The 18,610-nt window shown below is 44.0% G+C and overlaps 1 protein-coding gene and 1 long non-coding RNA gene across 8 annotated transcripts in view; one reads left to right on the top strand and one right to left on the bottom strand.

Moving 5' to 3' along the window:
- Positions 1-791: 791 nt before the first annotated feature.
- Rnf175 (ring finger protein 175) overlaps positions 792-18,610 on the bottom strand; it is a 26,717-nt gene continuing 8,898 nt past the window's right edge. The window contains exons 4-9 of the mRNA XM_042701739.1: positions 15,415-15,569; positions 13,633-13,740; positions 11,722-11,842; positions 8,195-8,328; positions 3,999-4,100; positions 792-1,145 (exon numbers count right to left, since the gene is read on the bottom strand). Of these exons, the coding sequence (XP_042557673.1) occupies positions 1,025-1,145; positions 3,999-4,100; positions 8,195-8,328; positions 11,722-11,842; positions 13,633-13,740; positions 15,415-15,569 (741 nt within the window). The 3' untranslated portion in view covers positions 792-1,024. The remainder of the gene's footprint in view (positions 1,146-3,998; positions 4,101-8,194; positions 8,329-11,721; positions 11,843-13,632; positions 13,741-15,414; positions 15,570-18,610) is intronic.
- The window catches only part of LOC122127148, a 26,329-nt gene continuing 18,414 nt past the window's right edge, over positions 10,696-18,610 (top strand). For 5 of the 7 annotated variants that reach the window (XR_006151082.1, XR_006151083.1, XR_006151086.1 and 2 more), the window contains exons 1-3: positions 13,724-14,245; positions 15,648-15,809; positions 15,906-16,025. This is a non-coding gene — a long non-coding RNA (uncharacterized LOC122127148). Of the gene's footprint in view, positions 11,113-13,723; positions 14,246-15,647; positions 15,810-15,905; positions 16,026-18,126; positions 18,240-18,610 lie in introns of those variants that run through there. The other 2 variants (XR_006151085.1, XR_006151087.1) reach the window with 2 other exon arrangements.

The raw sequence follows: 18,610 nt of genomic DNA, 5'->3' as shown, positions 1-18,610 counted from the left end.
CTTTCTGATTCGTCATCCCTATTCAGCTAATTTTGTTTCCTCCTGCCAGATTAGTTATTCTTCTTTCAACAAACACTTATCATGTGTGTGTTTTGTGCTGGGCATTGCTTTAAGTGCTATGGGTACAGTAGAGAGCAGAATGGATGAAATTCCTTGCCTTCACTGAATGGAAAACAAGCAATGCAGCCTGATACAGTTTCAGGTACTGGTATGTACTATGAAAAAGATGAGGGCAGAGGTTTCAGACAGGATGTGGTGTGTGCTTGTAGGCTTACATGTGGGATGTGTGAATATTCTCTCCCTTAAGTGCTTAGTGTTTAGTCCCAGCAAAGTGGTAGCCCTGCTACTGGAGCTTTGTGAGTGACCCTTTGTACAGAGGGCTTTGTGGTGCCAAGTTGCCACAGTGCCTAGAAAAGACATTAATTAGAACACTGTTATATTGGATCGGGAACATGGCTTAGTGGTAGAGTGCTTGCCTAGCATGCATGAAGGCCTGGGTTTGATTCCTCAGTACCTCATAAACAGAAAAAGCCAGTAGTGGTGCTATGGCGTAAGTGGTAGAATGCTATCCTTGAACAGAGGAAGCTCGGTGACAGTGCCCAGGCAGAGTTCAAGCCCCAGGACTGGCAAAAAAAACCTACTGCTATAACTAAATTATAACTAAATGTTGCCTGTGAGGAGCACTTTGCGAGCTTTTGAAAATCTTCACAAATCAGAGCATTGTAAGCCAAACTGGGGGTGTAGTGTATATGGTGGGGTGTTACCAGATATGTCATAGTAGAAAGCAGTTGTAAGAAACAAGATGAAACAGCATCTTTTATTTGTCAAATCCATTGTTCAGTTTCTCTTCAGTTATTTCCACAGAGATAAATTGCTCTAGGGTGACACCAAATAGTATATTTTAGTTTATTTTTATTTGTAGTAGTCTGAACTCTAAAATTAAATATTAATATTGCATGTAGGACCAAGGATTTAAAAATATTCCAGCCATGCCATCCATTGCTTCTGGGGTAAGTCTGCTGCACTATTCCAGCCCTAGTGAATAGTTAATGCCTTGAACTATTCCAATCACCACAGGTTGCCAAGCCACCAAGTAACGAAGCCAGTCCAGGATCTGTCCGTACAGAAAATGTGTGCGCTCCCAGCTGAATCTCAGTAAAGGAATTTGTGGGATAGAAAGCCAAAGTACCAGAAACATTCATCAATATCACTTGCAACTGTAACAGACAATGTACTGTAATGAAGGGGTGTCTTCTTTCTTGTTCATCCTCTGTGCTCAGAGTATCAGTGTACATCTGTAAATTTAGGTACTCAGGTAGCTGGGATTGAGAGGGTCATCATTTGAGGCCAGCTAGGCAAAGAGTTCACAGGCCACCTCAACCAATCAAATCTAGTTTGTTGCTACTCAACTGTCATCCCAGCTATATGAGATATGTCAACAGGAGGACCGAGGTCCAGGTTAGCCTAGACAAAAAGTGAGCCCTTATTCAAAAAATAAAAACCAAAATGGATTGAGGGTTCAATGGTACAGTGTCTGCAGGCCCAAGGCTCTGCCTTCAAATACCAGTACTGCCAAAATAAAAGGTAAAAAGCAAAAAAGAACTCTGTCAAATTATTCTTTTTATACTATTATGGTTATCATTGTTATTTATACCACATTGAAAAGAAATAGAAACCAAAACAGGTGCCAGTGGCTCATGCCTGTAATCTAGCAACCGAGGAAGCTGAGATCTGAGGATCACTGTTCAAAGCCAGCCTGGGCAGGAAAGTCCGTGAGACCCTTATCTCCAATTAACCACCAGAAAACTAGAAGTGGAGCTGTGGCTGAAAGTGGTAGTGTTAGCCTTGAGTGAAAGAGCTTAGGGACAGTGCCCAGACCCTGACTGCAAGCCCATGACTGATGTAGGGGTGGGGGAGGGAACCTTCAGTCTATATAACATGGGGTAGGGGCATAGCTCTTGCCCATGCATGCTCGAGTGCATGGGTCTAGTGTAAACAATGACGACTACAGCATTAGCTCATCATATAAGACATACCTTTACCTGGTATCTTTAACAAACAGTCCTGGGCTGGGCGGGGAAGATGGCTCAGTGGTGGAGTACTTGCCTTGCGTGCATGAGGCCCTGGGTTTGATTCCTCAGCACCACAAAAGCAGAAAAGCTAGAAGTGGCGCTGTGGCTCAAGTGGTAGAGTGCTAGCCTTGAACTGAAGAGCTCAGGGACAGCACCCAGGCCCCGAGTTCAGGCCCCATGACTGACAAAAACAAAAACAAAACAAAACAAATAGTCCTAAGGGAACATAATCCTTATCTCTGGTAGCAATTTTACAAAGGGCAGCTTTTTACATATAGCTTTACCTTACATTGTGTCTCTAGAAAGAATGCAGGTGATATTTATTAGTTTATTCTCTCCAGAATGTATAAAGAAACAAGTCACCCTTTTATACTTAAACTGTCTTTAAAGTAACACTGGTGATCACATTATCACTGGTTTTCTTTTTCCTTTTATTTTTTGGGGGGAGGAGCAGTAATGGAGTTTGAACTCAGGGCCTCATGCTTGCTAGGCAGGCACTGTACCACTCGAGCTAGGCCCACAGACACATCTGCATTTAGTTTATTTTTCAGGTATAGTTTACTATTTTTGCTCAGCAATGACCTTGAACCACAATCCTCTTATATCCAACTTCTGAGTAGCCGAGATTGTAGCATGCACCACTGTGCCCCACTAGTTTACTGTGATAAGGGTCTTACTTTTTGCCTGAGTTGTCCTTGAACTGTGATCCTATCTTTGCCTCCTGGGTAGCTGGAATTACAAGTGTGAGCCATGTTGCCTAACCCCGTTAATCATTAGTTTTCTGACAAAGATTATGCATTGTAGTCTTATTAGTTCCTAACTGAAAGTGCTTCTGGTTCATGTCATATCCTAGAAGGTGACAGGAGGGTCAGTAAATGGAGAGGGAGGAGCAGGAAGCGGGTACAGGGTCAGCATTGAGTGGGTTCACCAAGAGTCAGGCCTGTAAATGGAGCGAAGATGGCGGTGTAGGTGTTCAATGCCATCACGGCAAGTCCTGAGGCCCGAGGCCTCCTTCCCAGATGCCCTTCTTGAAACTCAGAGATGGGGTGCTGCTGCCATTAGCTATCATGAGCACCCACGGAACTGTGAGGTGGAGGATTATCTTTCTGTTAGCTCTGGATCAGGGCCATTCCCTTTCCCTGCTCTTAATGAGACCTGTGTTTCTTCTGTTGAGTTCCTGGCGTCTATAAAAAAATCCTAGTTGCTGCCATACACTGATCGTGTTTGTAGGAGTTTGTCTCCTTTCAGTATCATTACCACGAGGGCTTAGCCTAAGAAGAGCAGAGACACAGCAAGGAATTTAAAACACTGAAATTCAGGGCAAGGAGAAAATGTAGTTTGGCCTAAAAATGTATTTCTCTACACTTCAGTTCATACTTGGGGCTTTTACATTTTGGACTCTAACTTACCTATTAATCTCCCCTCCCATCACCCATCCAATTCAATCATGCATGCATGCATCCTTTGAATTTTCCTTATGGTTTTCAATATCCTGTTTCATTTCTGCTAAATCCCTTAATGTGGAAAATATGAGACAGAAAGAGTAGTATGCTAGGCATTTCACTTCCTAACCAGAGCAGTAACATAGACAAGCCTTTTTTTTTCTTGCCAATGCTGGGGCTTGAACTCAGAGCCTGGGCACTGTCCCTGAGTTTCTTTTGTTCAAGGCTATCAATCTACCACTTGAGCCACAGCGCTTTTTCTGTTTATGTGGTACTGAGGAATCGAACCCAGGGCTTCATGCATGCCAGACAAGCACTCTATCACTAAGCCACAATCCCAGCCCTAGACAAGCCATTTTGAAATAGGTTGTTAGAGACAATGAAGAGTTCTACTGTAGCTGTAGAGCAATAATGAAAGGTTAGCTTAAAGAATGCACCCCTAGAAATAGTTGAGATAGTAGTTTGCACATTTGCGAAAGGATACGGATTGCTGATCATCCTCTTCAGATCCACCTTCTCTTTGCAGTATGGGCAGGTCTGCTTTTTTCCAACAATACACCAGCCTCGGATGCAGAATTCATGAAAGCTGAAGGAACTTGTTAGGGAAGTTCTAGATAGTCAGGAGTAAGGACTGGTGACGTGGAAGACATCCTAGCTTAGCATGGGGTGGGGATGGCTGCGAGGCCTACACTTCTTTAAGGAGACTCTAGGAGACAGAGAGCCCCAAGCAAGGACAATGAGCTGTGGAGGGGCTTGAGCTCGAGCTTGCTCACTCTGTGGCACATAACTGCTTGACCTTACTTGTAAGTTCTTTCTCCACTTCACTCAAATAAGAACTAGATAAAAACAGATGGCTGCTTTTACACTCAAGCATTTTTTTCACGTATTCACCTTAGTAGTTCCCAATTCTAAATTTGCACCAGTCCTTGAATTCACAGCCTGGGCACTGTTCCTGAGCTTTTTTGCTTAAGGCTAGTGTTCTATCACTTGAGCCACAGCTCCACTTCTGGCTTTTTAGTAGTAAAATGGAGATAAGCAACTCACTAACTTTTCCTGCCCAAGTTGACCTTGAACCTCAATCCTCAGATCTCAGCCTCTTAAGTAGCTGTAATTTATAGGTGTGAACCTACTCAGTTCTACTTTTTGTCACTTACTTGTTATTTTCTATATAATCAGACTTGTCTTAGGCAAATTTAAATTATGTCAATAAATTTGAGAATCAATCATTCCTTTCCTCCCTCCTTCCATTCACTTTCCATTCCCTACTTTCTTTCCTCCTTGCCTCCCTCCTTTCCTTCCTCTCTTCCTTCCATCTTGTTTCAATACAAGGAACTTACTCTAGGCATCATGAAATCCTTTGTGCTCTCTTTCTCTCTTTCTCTCTGTCTCTGGCCATATGTTACCTAGAGGACTATGTCTTATTCATCTTCCTGTCCTCACTACGTTAAGCAAGTATCTAAGAAATATTTGTTGAATGAATCATTCAAAAGCAGTTTTTGGAAATAAATATTTCCAGCTTTTGCAAAACTACAGATATGGGCAAAATGATTGTGTATAAATTGAAATTCATCCTATTGATTGATTGATTTCTTCTACCACTAGCATAGGAATAGTGGGATCACAGTCCTCTGACCAGCCTGCCTCACACCCGTTTGTCTGGCTGGCGGGGAAGTTCCCTCTCTAATGCACGGACGGCTGTGAGGCACCACAGCAGCAAGGCTGTGGGTAATCTCTCAATTCTATGTTGAGAAATTTGGGACATTAAGAAAATGTATCTTGGGGCTGGGAAGGTGGCTCAGTGGTAGAGCGCTTGCCTTGCATGCATGAGGCCCTGGGTTCGATTCCTCAGCACCCCATAAGCAGAAAAAGAAAGCCGGAAGTGGCGCTGTGGCTCAAGTGATAGAGTTCTAGCCTTGAACTGAAATGCTGAGGGACAGCGCCCAGGCCTAGAGTTCAGGCCCCACTACTGGACCCCCCCAAAAAAAATATATATCTTTAGGTCAACAGAAAATAGATTGCAACAAACCTATTTGAATCCAAACCCATACAGTCCTTTTTCAAAAGGGCTACAATATAGCCCTATCTGCCATCTGGGTATAGAGTTCAGCATGAAAAATGTCCACATGTTCTGTTCTTTCCTTTCCCTTTCTTTCTTTCTTCCTTCCTTCCTTGGCCTTTCTTTCTTTCTTTCCTTCCTTCCTCTCCCTCCCTCCCTCCCTCCCTCCCTCCCTCCCTCCCTCCTTTCTTTCTTTCTTTCTTTCTTTCCTCTCTCTCTCTCTCTCTCTCATTCTTTCTTTCTCGCCAGTCCTGGGCACTGTCTCTGAGCTCCTTTTAGCTCAAGACTAGCACTCCACCACTTGAGCCACGGTACCATTTCTGGCTTTTTCTGTGACTAGTTGGACTTCCTTGCCCAGACTGGCTTCAAACCTTAGATCTCAGCTTCCTAAATAGCTAGAGTTACAGGCGTGAGCCACCAGCACCCGGCCACATTTTCTTAAACCTACTCTTTCACCCCCAGGTCTCCATGCTGAGAAACGTGCACATTGCAGGATGGCTGCAGAGACACCCCCACATAATCCCTCCTCAGTGTGACCACACAAGCCCACCGCTCACTGAGATGACTCATGCTCAAATGAGCCATTAATAATACTCCCTGCAAGGCAAATTTAAAGGTGACTACATTTTAGATTACATATGCACACATGTCCAACAATCCCTAAGGGCTTTTAAAGGTGGAGAGAGAAAATATTTCCATTTGCAAATGACAGAAGGGGCTCTGTGCCAACATTTGAAAAGTAAATCATATTAAAACCCAGGCCAGACTTGGAACATTTCTAACTAAGAATGATCTTTTTTTGGGGGGTGGGGGGAGAAGAGAGAAAGGTATGGTATTGAAAAAAGCACTATAGAATTCCATATGGGATATCTTCATGTTTCTTCCCTTGACATTTTAAGGCTTAAATGTGGGAGCGAGGGCTCCTGTTACATTTGAGATGCATTTGGATTTCTGACTCCGAATTGAAGAGGTGGAAACTGTCCAGATTAAACGGCGCTGGCTCATCAGTGCTCTTTGGAGAGAGAAGGTATTGCAGGCCGCATGCAGTGGGCTGGGGAGGAGCGCAGCCGGCCTGAGCGGCACACAGAGCTCCAGCTTTGTAGAGGGACAATGCTGTGAGATAGGTCCTGCTTTATGAAGTAAAGATAAATGATGCTTTGTTTTGTATATAGGAACAAATTAAAGTATGCTTTGCTGGCCAACCCAAATCCAAACTTTGGTACCCACAGCCACATGCCTGGACAACATGCACTGCTTTGTGCAGGGGTTTTGATGCACATGGTTTTTGGTGTACTTGAGGCCTTTCTCAAGGCCTGCTGGGGGGTTCCCAGAAAGAACAGCTAGTTTCCACACCATGGCTTGTCCATTACCGTCACCACAGGCTCCCCCTCAGCCTTAGAGAATTACCTGAGGAGGGCCCATAGCTGAAGAACCCAAAAGTTCAAGAACAAGACACCAAATTTTGGTCTTTCCTGTAGTTGCCTAAAGTATTTTCTTTTTCTTTTTTTGTCGGTCATGGGGCTTGAACTCTGGGCCTGGGCACTCTTCAGCTCTTCAGCTCAAGGCGAGTGCTCTACCACTTGAGCCACAGTGCCACTTCCGGTTTTCTGGTGGTTTATTGGAGATAGGAGTCTCACGGTCTCTCCTGCCCGGGCTGGCTTTGAACCTCGATCCTCAGATCTCAGCCTCCTGAGTAGCTAGGATTACAGGCGTGAGCCACCAGCGCCCGGCTCTAAGGTATTTTCTTATTGCATGTAGTGTGACTTTTTGGGGGAGGGAAGGGAATGGAAAACGCGTCCCTGAGCTATTTTGCTCAAAGCTATTGCTCTACTTGAGCCGCTGCTCTACTTCTGGGGATTTGCTAGTTAAATGCAGATAGGAGTCTGCCCAGGCTGGCCTCAAACCAGGATCCTCAGATCTCAGCCTCCTGAGTAGCTAGGATTACATGTGTAAGCCAAAGGCTTAGACTTAGGGCTTAGACTTAATAAGATAAGCTGGTGAGGATCTTGGTTTTCTCCCACAACCATCTCTGTCTCTTGTTGTCCCAAATGGGTTCCCTGGATTCTTTCTAGGCCAAGTGCACTGTGTTAAGGTTGAGATACCACCAGGCCCCACTCACACTGGCCTGTGCTCCTCCCTTGGGGACGGAAGCCAGGCCTGCCTTAGTCTGAGAGCTCATGTGCCACACTCCCAGCCCCTTTATTTTCTTACTCTCAACCCCCATTTTTCTCTTTTGGTCCTTTTTGGTTGGGTGTTCATCTGTGGCTTCCACCATTTCCCAATGAGCTCCCTTCAGTCAATACTGCCTTCTGGTTTATGGGGACTGAGAGACCTTTTAGGAGACTGAAATTATTGTAGAGCATGTTCATATTAATTAGCAGTTCACAATGCAAGAAGGATCGTCAGAAAGTCTCAGAAATAGAGTTGGCCAGAAGAGTGAAGATGTGGGGCTTGGAGAGGGAGGCTAAGCAAGACAGAAGCTGGGGAAGGAGAGGAGAGGGAGGGAAGGAGAGGAGAGGGAGGGAAGGAGAGGAGAGGGAGGGAAGGAGAGGAGAGGGAGGGAAGGAGAGGAGAGGGAGGGAAGGGAGCTGGGCTGGGTGCAGCGAGGGCTGGGCAAAGGATACACATGATTGCATGGGAGCTGGTAGGTGTTTTCAATGAGCCCTTCTTCCTCGAGCTCCACGATGATCTTCTGCCCACACACAGCACAGATATTGTCTGCCAGGCTCCTGGTGGGCATCCCACTGACACTGTAGAACTGTCAGGAAATGAGCAAGGGGAACACTGTTTGACAGCCGGCACCCACCATTTCTGAACACAGTGCAGCTCCAGCTCCTAGCAGAATCTCCTGGGTTAGAACTCTTGCCACCTTTTCTTGTAGGAACAAGGCAGCAGGGGAGTTGAGATTTCCAGGCACAGCCCACTGAATCCCAAGGGGACCCAAAGTTCATTGCTAATCCTAGTGTCTACCTGTAGTCTTCCCTTGAAAGAGACGAGGTTTTGCCCAGAGCTGGAGTTTCTCAATCACACAGGAAGCCTTGGAGCTTAGCCATTACCTGGCCCTTCCTTTCCTCTTCAGAGTATGACACGGAGAGCTGTAGTAAATCCAAGCACTTGTCTTGTTTTTAAATGCCCATGTTTTTACAGGGAGCTCACAGACTTGTCGCTCTTAGAAGGCAATGCTTTTAGAATCCTAGGGTACCTAGACCTTCCAGGGCTGAAGAGGGAGTTCTCAACTTGGGCAAGACATCAGGTTGTTTTTTTTTCTTAATAGACAATGTATTTTTTAGTAGTTTTACATTTAAAATATCTAATATCTATAAAGACAGTATATATGCCATACATCCAGTTTCTCCTATTAGCAGATTGTGTGTGTGTGTGTGTGTGTGTGTGTGTGTGTGTGTGTGTGCGTGCATGTGTGCGCGCATGCGCATACACACGCCTGTACTGGGGCTTGAATTCAGAGCCTCCCACTCCTTTATATTCAACGCTAGCATTCTACCACTTGAGCCATACCTCCACCTCTAGGTTTCAGCTGGTTAATTAGAAATAAGAACTTTGTGGACTTTTCTGCCCAGGCTGGCCTTGAACTAGGATCCTCAGATCTTAGCCTCCTAAATAAGTAGCATTTCAAGTGTGAGCAACTGGTGCCCAGCCCATGTTTCTTTTTATTATGGAATAGTATTAGAAACCAAGATCTGGAAATTGGGGTGCAGAAGGAGGCATTGTTTCTACAACCTCTTAGCAGACAGTACAAGAAAATATATCTGCATATACTAACATGTGTATATGTCCACAACTCCAAGTATTCTGTACTTACATGTTCATCTAAATTTATACTAAGCTAAAGCTGGATCCCATTTTAATATATCATAGCTCCTTCTTCTTGCCTGTAACTGTTTATTCAGACAGTGAGAAACCTAGCTTCTATAATCAGATATCCATTTATTTTTCAGTGGCTCAATTTCAGAATACATGTAGAGGGGCATCAGAATTGTTCATCCAAAAGCTTGAAGGCATGACTTTATCAGCCAGATTACAATGTAATGTACAGTTTCTCTTGCTTTTGGTCTTATATTCTCCACTAACTTTAAATTTCCTTAGGATAACACATCCTCTACCTTCAATAGGGCTAGTTCACACATTCGCAATACAATGAGGTTCCTTCCTCTCAGTCTTCATTCTTCTGTGGAATCCTCTGACCTCCTAAATAACTTTTCAATTTTGCATGCATGAAGGTTCATTCTTTCTGAAACTTCATTCTTAAAGATTCTGAAAAATGCTGTGTGTCTCATCTCCTTGTCCTAGCGTGAAACATAACAAGTCCTCCACTTGACTGTAGTCTGAGCAGGTCTCAGTAAAGTGTCCCTAGGACTCCATCTGAGAGCCACAGAAAAAGCATGCAGTGCTAGTCTGTGGACCCTCTGCTCTGGTTCTATGGAAAACAACGTCTAAAGGAAGTCTATACACATATAAAAATAAATCCCTGAGCTTCAGCTATTCACCCCTGCTCCCTCCCTAAACACTCCTGCAGCCCTGCGCTGCTATGGTTGGGCCTTTCCTGAAATGTCATGTGAAAGGAACCATTCTTTACAGACTTCTTTTGGACTTGCTCCTCACCCTCAGCAACATGCATTTGAGATTTGTCCATGATTTTGGATGGCTTAATAGCTCGTTCTTTTTTTTTTTTTTCCTAAGGAGGATTTTTAAACCAAGCAGATGCATTGGCTTCATTCCCGGAGATTCTGGCTTAATTGATCTGGTGTGAGGCTCAGACACTGGTCTGGGAATGGAGGCTGGTCCTCCTTTGTTTGCTTCTTCACACACACACACTACTCACAGACACATGCACACTGGTGGCTGGGCCAGTGGCTGGATGCAGTGATTTGTAGAGAGTTGGGAGCTAGCATGAAGCAGAGGCCCACAGCATGGACTGAGCACTGCTGGACTGTTGGAGGGGTTGGATCAAGTGAGGTCTCTGAAAAGCTGGTTGTTTGGCCAGCTGAAATCTCTTCTTCTTGGTCCACAGGGGAACTGGCCCAATGCCACCCTTCTCTTCCTTGAACCCTGCTCATAAATAAGCACAACAGCTTGGAGCATTGGTGGGGAGAAGAAGGGGGAAGAGGTCGATATGACTCTGGATTTCATTGGCACGGGGAGTGGCCTTCTGTGCCACCTTGAACCTTATCTGAAAGGCAGCTTGCCCACAGACCACACATGACCACCAAGTTCCCAGGGCCTGCTGTTGCAGCAGTGCACTGCAGAGGATGGGTGTGGCTCTAGAAAGAGGATGGGAGAGAGGCCCTGGTGGAAGGAAGACAAAGAGGTGCTGATAAGGTCAAGGGGTGCAAATGGAGTACTAAGAACCCAGAAGCCGGCTCTTCTCTTACACTCACTTTCCTGTTTCAGATCTGGCTGTGTATCACAAGACAAGAAGGGAAGAGGATGTGGACCCCTGGGTTTGTAACTGTTTAGAGGTGTGCATGGTCAGACATAGAGGAATGTTCTCGAAGCCCAAATCTGGAATCCATCTAACTGGAAAGTGTTTATTCTGATGTTTAATCATTTTAATTTTAAGACAGTGGAACACACACTCACACATGCTGTTTGGGATTTTAAAGTATGAAAGGCACCAATATACCATCAACACACGTTTTGTATTTTCTGTTTCTTTGGATGCTGGGTTGTAATAACTTAATCTTTCTGGTGAGTATCACAGTGAGTTACTGCCGATGCCGAAGTGCTTTCATGAAGCATCCAATACAAATCTAGATGATTTGTGGTGCTGAGGATACAACCCAGAGTGAGTTCTACTACTGAGCTATACCACAGCCTCTCAAATATGAATCTGCAGTAGGTGGAGTTTCAGGAGAGAGAAAGGGTTTTGGTTAGAAGTATCCTATGGATGATGACCTGAATAAATATCATATTTTATTAATGGCACAGGATTACTACAAGATGACTTACTCCTCGCTGTTATATATAAGAAATGTGTTTTCTAATTAGTTAGCCAGGACTATTTTCTGAGGCAAGAATCAGTGGAGCTGAGAGAACCAAAGCAGTTCCAGAGGAAAACGTAGATGGAAATATTAAGATGAGACCATTTCTCCCATGTCATAAATGATTTCAAGCAAGGAAAAGCAGCACTTACCCCAATAGTAGAAGCCATGAAATCCGAGCAGATCTCAGCAAAGTCTCTCCCCATTATCCCGTAGTAGAGGCCATAGAACAAGGAAACGATGCCAAACTCCATGGAGTCCCTGGCTTTGATTCTACATAAAACAACATCACCAGGAAGTAAGAATGTAGCCCCTGAGTGAATTTAAATTTCTCTCAAATGGCACTGTTCAGAGCTGCTGGACAAGGAACTCCTGGGGAGTCCCCTTATTCTTGGGTGATACATTCCCAAACCCTCAGTGGGAACGTGACATCTCACTGCTGAGCCCTATGTAGATTGTTTTTACTTCTATACACACATCTACGATGACGTTTAATTTATAAATAAGGCATAGCAAGAGATTAACAACTTTTAAGAACAATGTCATTCTTACCAGTGGTTTCAAAGTTGGCTAAGCACAGAAAGGCCTGGGAAGCTTATTAAAAGCTATTTCTCCAGGCCACAGGCCAGATCAGTCCTAGTCAGAATCTCTAATAGCCCCAGGATGGGACTTGGGCAGCAAAAACACCAAATGATTCCTGTGAGTGGCTAGTATTAATAACCACCATAGAAGTAGGTTCCAGCCCCAGCCATAGACTAGAATCACGAGGGAGTTTTAAATATGTGCTGATGCATCAGCTCACCAAGGGCGCTAGTTGAGTTGGTCTTGGGTGGCGTCTCTGCATGGCAGGATTTTTAAAGCATTTACCAGAAAACAAGAGCTGCAAATTCTCTTGTACACTTTAGATTCTATAAAATGCTTCCAAATACTTTGTTTGCCTAACAAATGTTTGGAATAGATACAATGATTTCTTCTTTATACGTGAAAAGATGAAGACTTAGAGGGGAAAAAATAGTTGCTTCACATGACAATCAATACTTAGCAAAGCCAGGAATCAAGTTCAGATTTTACTGGGTACTCTACCACTTGGGCCATATGCTTTGTGCTCTGGTTATTTTTGAGACCAGGTCTTGCCTTTTGTCTGGATTGGCCTGGACTGTGATCCTCCTATTTACACTTTCTGCTGTAATGGGATTATAGGCAGGAACCATCACGCCTAAGTTTGTCTTTGTTGAAATGAGATCCTCTGAACTGTGTTTTGCCCAGGCTAGTCTCAAACTGCCATCTTTGCCATCTTAGCCTTCTGAATAGCTAGGATTATGGGTATGAGCCACCATGCCTGGCTCATACCTATATGATTTTTGAGGACCTTTGGTACTATGCCTTAGTTATAATGAATTAATGAAAACAATTTATTTTTATGAAAACAATTTTTAACAAGTTGAAGCGTATTTCAAATACTGGGGTTCTCTGTGCTAGTCCTTCCCCTCCTCCCACACTTCTTTTTAAGGGAAAGATCTTTTAAAAGATGAAGAATTAGCCCTAAATGAGTTTGAATCTTCTTTCTTGCCTAGTTGGTTTGTTATATCTGCCAGTACATTGGTTTGTTATAGATGCTGGTACATTTCACATTATAACACATCTCATTTCATATTTCAAGCTTTCAATAGTCATAGGAGCTAGCAGCAACCTCATTGGACAGTACGCTGCTTCTGTAGATACAAAGAAAGGACACATATGATTGGAAGTTCCCGCCCAATCAGGATACTCCATCACCATTAGAGACCTACTTTTAATGGTGAACTTTGTAGCTCAAGTACAGATTCTCTTTAAAGTTCCAAAATTTTAAAAATCTTTAAAAAATTTTTACTTTGTAGGAACTCCCCTCTTGCTATTCTAGTGATTTCCCCCAATCATTAGCACTATTGGGGAACATAGTGTTAAGTATTATTAAAAAAATAGGGGCATAGAACACCATGGGGTCAAAGCTGGGAGGGTCTGTGCCAAGGTAAATGGCCCAGTCAGGTGTTGGGGGGTGTTCTAGCCTCGCGGGAGATACCTACTTGAAAAGTAAGTTGAATCCACACATTGTGAACATGATCGCCAAATAGCCTATCACACCAAAGGCATAGCTCAATTTGTAGATGAGAAGAAACCATTTGTAGACCAATCTGTGACAATTGGGGAGAACACAGAAAATAACAGAAAAGTATGCGGTCTTTCCCGAACAGTGTCATAAATAATCTTTTGATTTATTGATATTTTTGAGGCTAATGCTCTTAAAATCTTAGGCAATAACACTCTTAGAACAACTGTAATCCCAAGTGATTTCTTGAAACTTCTGGTAAATATGCTTATGTTCACAAGTATAAAAGAATTATAGATATATGCTACTGGTAGCTTAGTTTTTAAAGAGCTTTTATTCTTTTGGAAGTATTGGGCCTGGTGTGGCAAGCCCAAGAGATGGACAATGATAACACCAGCATTCTGAAGATGATGTGTGGAGACACAGCAATGTTTAGAAGACGTGGCACACAAGATGCTCACTAGGTCATTGCTATGGCTGCCTTTGATTTTTCTCTCCTCTCTCTTCCGGTCTACTGGGGATACAACTTTCCAAGCAAGATAGAGTCCAGAGCTGTTTCTACTCAAATGACATGAAAACTGATAAACCAGGTAAGAAGTTGTATTACTGGTTCAGAGCAGCCTCCCAGTGAGAACTGGGCCTTGCAGTTGATGAGGCCAGCCACCTGGTCTTGCACGTCACCTGTCTGTGGAGCCTGAGCTTCATGCTTGTTGGGTGGCATGACCTTAGGAAGTAGAAAGACTCTCACTTCTCCTTCTCTGCCCCTCTGCACTGCAGCCAGGTGATTCTGGGAGAGGAGGAGCCACAGGGTTGGTGCTAGAGACCCCTCCCAGGACTTGCCTCTCCAGTGATGCTGATCTGTTCCCACTGGCTTCCTCCTATACTGAATCTACCATTTCTAAATGGAATCTGAGGTCTGACTCACCTGTCACACATGGTGAAGGAAAGATCTATAAAAATGTCAGGGCCTACCACTGCTCTCATGGAAGAGCTCCTTTTCCCTATGACTTTACTAGAAGAACCTTTATTACACTGTCACATTGCTCTCTTCCCATGCCTTCTGGGTCTGCTTTAGAATGCAGTGGAGTTTTTAGCTCTCAGACTGGACTTGGGGTGCAGAGCTGTGCAGTCAGGAAACTGAAGATGGGTCATGGGCATGAGAAGGAGATGCAGGGCCCCCTGGCCACTTGAGAGGGGATGACCATGAAGAACAATGAAGCTGCACTCGGGTGTCTCTCACTGAAGACAGCTGATGTGTTTGCACTTTGTATTTAGCTGGGGCAGTGGGGCATTATACAGTGGGGCAGCAAACCAGTCTCGTTGATGTGCAATATGGATTATATGCAGGGGACAGAGACAAGGACGTTTGTGTTATCTGAAATGCAGAGCACTTTATATATCTCAAATAACTTAGTTAACACCCTGTTTATGCCAGCTTACATATTTTAAGGTTAAAACACAGACTTTCAACTCGTGCTTTATTTTCAAGAGTGTGACAGAACTCACAGTGAATTAAAACTAAAAATAACCTTGCAAATAATAGTAGTCTAGAAATTTGCAGAAGGAGTTTCACTTCTCTCAGTCTTGGCCTGGCTCAGTGAAAATGTGAAATTATAAGTTTGACAGCTATTAAACTTCACTATTAAATACCCTCCATGGATGAACAGCAGTATTACTAACCTCCAAATAGTTATGCTACCAAAAAATAAAAGAAGTCAAATAAGCAGGCTCATGGGGAAGAAAGGAATGGAATACATACCGTGGCGTTCTTCCTGAGAGAGGTTTTCGGGTGGCTCTGAAGAGGATGTAACTGGTGACAAGAGAGAACATGCCCCACAGAGACAGAAACCGCCACCAGAAAAGCTTAATGGTGAAATAGAGAGGCACAGCCCACATCTGCAGCAAAGTCACCAGCTGTCAGAGAAATGAGCACAGTCTCCTTCAATGACTGAGGGCCTGCATAGCATCTCTGTGAATACTATTATTTTGTAGTGCTTGGGATTGAACCTAGGACCTCAGAAAAGCTAACTATGCACCATACTCCAGAGCTACACCTCAGGCCTGGATCTCCATGACTAAATCATTCAGAATCTTCGTGGGAGAAGCCATCTTCACTACCAGATCTGCTTCCTGTGACTGGCTCACCATCCAACTGTAAGTGATGGGGAGAATTGGTATAATCCTCTGAAAATCCAAATGGGAAATGATCCCAAATACCCACTTTCTGTCACTTCCTTCCATTTATTTCAGAACAAAGCTATTCTGGGCAATGTGATGTTGGGCAAACAAGTCCCATGATAGCTGCGACAGTTGGGGATGCCTGCCCTGCCTGTCTGTGCTGCCTTAGGTGAAGACGGAAGGAGACCTGAGGTGAGAAAGAATTCTGAAAACCACAGGGCACTGCACGGAGCCAAGGGGCGGCCTGTGAGCATGTGCACAGCTGTGTCAATAAAGGAAGTGGCAGTGGAGGACTCAGAGCCCATCCCCTCCTTGCTACTCCTGTGTGCTCTGCAGTGGCCTGTGCCACTGATGTGAGTGTAAAGCCTACTGATGGGGATTTAACCTGGCTGGCGCCAATCTCACAGCTCACTGAACTGGAAAGACTGAGCTGATGGCCCAGAGAGGCACTGACTTGGTTTTGTGACCTTAGCAACAGTTCTACTTCTCAGCGCAGGCTAATCCCTCTCTTGGTTATTGTTGTTGTTTTGTTTTAAGTCAGCAGACTTGAACTCAGGGCCTGGATGCTTTCCCTGAGACTTTTTGCTCAAAGCTAGCATTCTACCACTTTGAGCCATAGCTTCACTTCCAGTTTTTGAATGGTTAAATTGGAGATAAAAGTCTCACGGCCTTTCCTGCCCCAGCTGGCTTTGAACCACAATCCTCAGACCTCAGCCTCCTGAATAACTAGGCTTACAGGTGCGAGCCACTGGCACCCAGCCATATTTGGCTCCTATAAGGAAGGTCTTGGTGTGGTCTAATGTCAATCAGGAAAACTATTAGGCAGGATGTGAGGGTGTTCTAAAGGTGAGCATACCACAGCCACTTTGCCAATAAGTGACATCTTCATTCTCCTTCTCAGAAACTAACTAGGGTAAGAGTTCTTTAGAATTACGCAGGTCTGCTTTCTGAAAACACTAAGGTTGTTATATACGTGCCTTTGGGGAAAATTCCTTGAGAGAGAGTTCTAAAGAATTCAGGAAAAACATTGCACAACTTTTTTTTGCTGCTGCTGTTGTTTTTAAATTTCAGGGTAAATGGAATATTTTTTTACTTTTGCCCAAATTACTCAGATAAATTGCTTTAATTTTCCATCCTATTGGTGGCTGTGGTCAGAGCTGATAAATAAGTAAGCACCTTTATTTATGATATTGAGATCAATACATATACACAGCATACATACATATATACAAGTAGGAAAAGCAGGCTTTACTTACAGAATTCTCCCAAATGCCTGAACCCACCTGCTGGAGAACTAAGACTCAAGAAATGCTTATGCTAGCACTCAGCATTAGCCACCTGGAGCCTAGTATTGATAATGAAAGTTATGACTCATTAAAATATCTCATCAGGACAGATCAGTCGCCCATACCTGTAATCTTAGTTACTTAGGTGGCTGAGATCTAAGGCTCATGGTTCAAAGCCAGCCCAGACAGGAATGTTTGTGAGACTTTTATCTCCAGTTAATGGTGGTTAAAGCCAGAAGTGGAGTTGTGGCTCAAGTGGTAGAGTACTAGCCTTGAGCCCAAAAGCTCAAGGACACGGCCCAGGCCGTGAGTTCAAGCCCCAAGACTGGCACACATGTACACACACACACACACACACACACAAATGTCATCAGTATTTTTTTTTTGGGGGGGGTCCAGTTGTGGGGCCTGAACTTTGGGTCTGGGCGCTGTCCCTCAGCTCTTCAGCTCAAGGCTAGCGCTCTACCACTTGAGCCACAGAGCTACTTCTGGCTTTTTTCTTTTTGTTTATGTGGTGCTGAGGAATCGAACCCAGGGCCTCATGCATGCAAGGCAAGCGCTCCACCACTGAGCCACCTTCCCAGCCCCATGTCATCAGTATTTTTGCTCACTTATTTCCCATAGCGGATTATAAAGATATAAATTATAAGTCATAAGTTATAGATTCACTGACTTTAAAAAGTCTACTAAGTCAGATATTAAAGAAGGAAATGGGCTGGGCGCCGGTGGCTCACGCCTGTAATCCTAGCTACTCAGGAGGCTGAGATCTGAGGATTGCGGTTCAAAGACAGCCCGGGCAGGAAAGTCCGTGAAACTCTTATCTCCAATAAACCACTAGAAAACCAGAAGTGGCGCTGTAGCTCAAGTGGTAGAGTGCTCACCTTGAGCTGAAGAGCTGAGGGACAGCGCTCAGGCCCAGAGTTTAAGCCCCACAACCAAAAAAAAAGAAGGAAATGGACATCTTTCAAAATCTGCTCATCATTGGTACTTTTAATATTTCCTGGCAGGTGCTCTACCACTGACCCACACCTCCAGCCCTTTTCATATTTCTAAGAATTTGACTTATTCCCTCCAAAGAATGAAAACTTCTGAATAAAAAAATTGAATGATTTCATTTAAAGAGACTACTATGCTTTTTTAAAATTACTATGCTTTTATATTTTATATTGTATATCACAATCCATAAGAGTAATCCATTATAAGAGTAATCCATTTCCTTAACATTTATGATAGGCTGGGCATTGGTTGCTTGTGTCTATCATCCGAGCTACTCCAGAGCTACTCATGATCTGAGGATCATGGTTTAAAGCCAGACAGGGCAGGAAAGTTCATGAGACTTTTATCTCCAATTAACCACCCCAAAACTGGAAGTGGAGTTGTGGCTCAAAGTGACAGAGTGCTAACCTTGGGCAAAAACCAGCTCAGAGACAGTGCCCAGGGCCTGAGTTCAATCCCTACAATCAACAAAAGAACATTAGGATAGATTAGATG

Source organism: Dipodomys spectabilis, unplaced genomic scaffold, assembly GCF_019054845.1.
Source record: "Dipodomys spectabilis isolate Male_0828 unplaced genomic scaffold, ASM1905484v1 ptg000297l, whole genome shotgun sequence".
NCBI classification, from domain to species: domain Eukaryota; kingdom Metazoa; phylum Chordata; class Mammalia; order Rodentia; family Heteromyidae; genus Dipodomys; species Dipodomys spectabilis.
The sequence above is the reverse complement of the archived record's forward strand: the minus strand, read 5'-3'. Positions and strand labels throughout refer to the sequence as shown.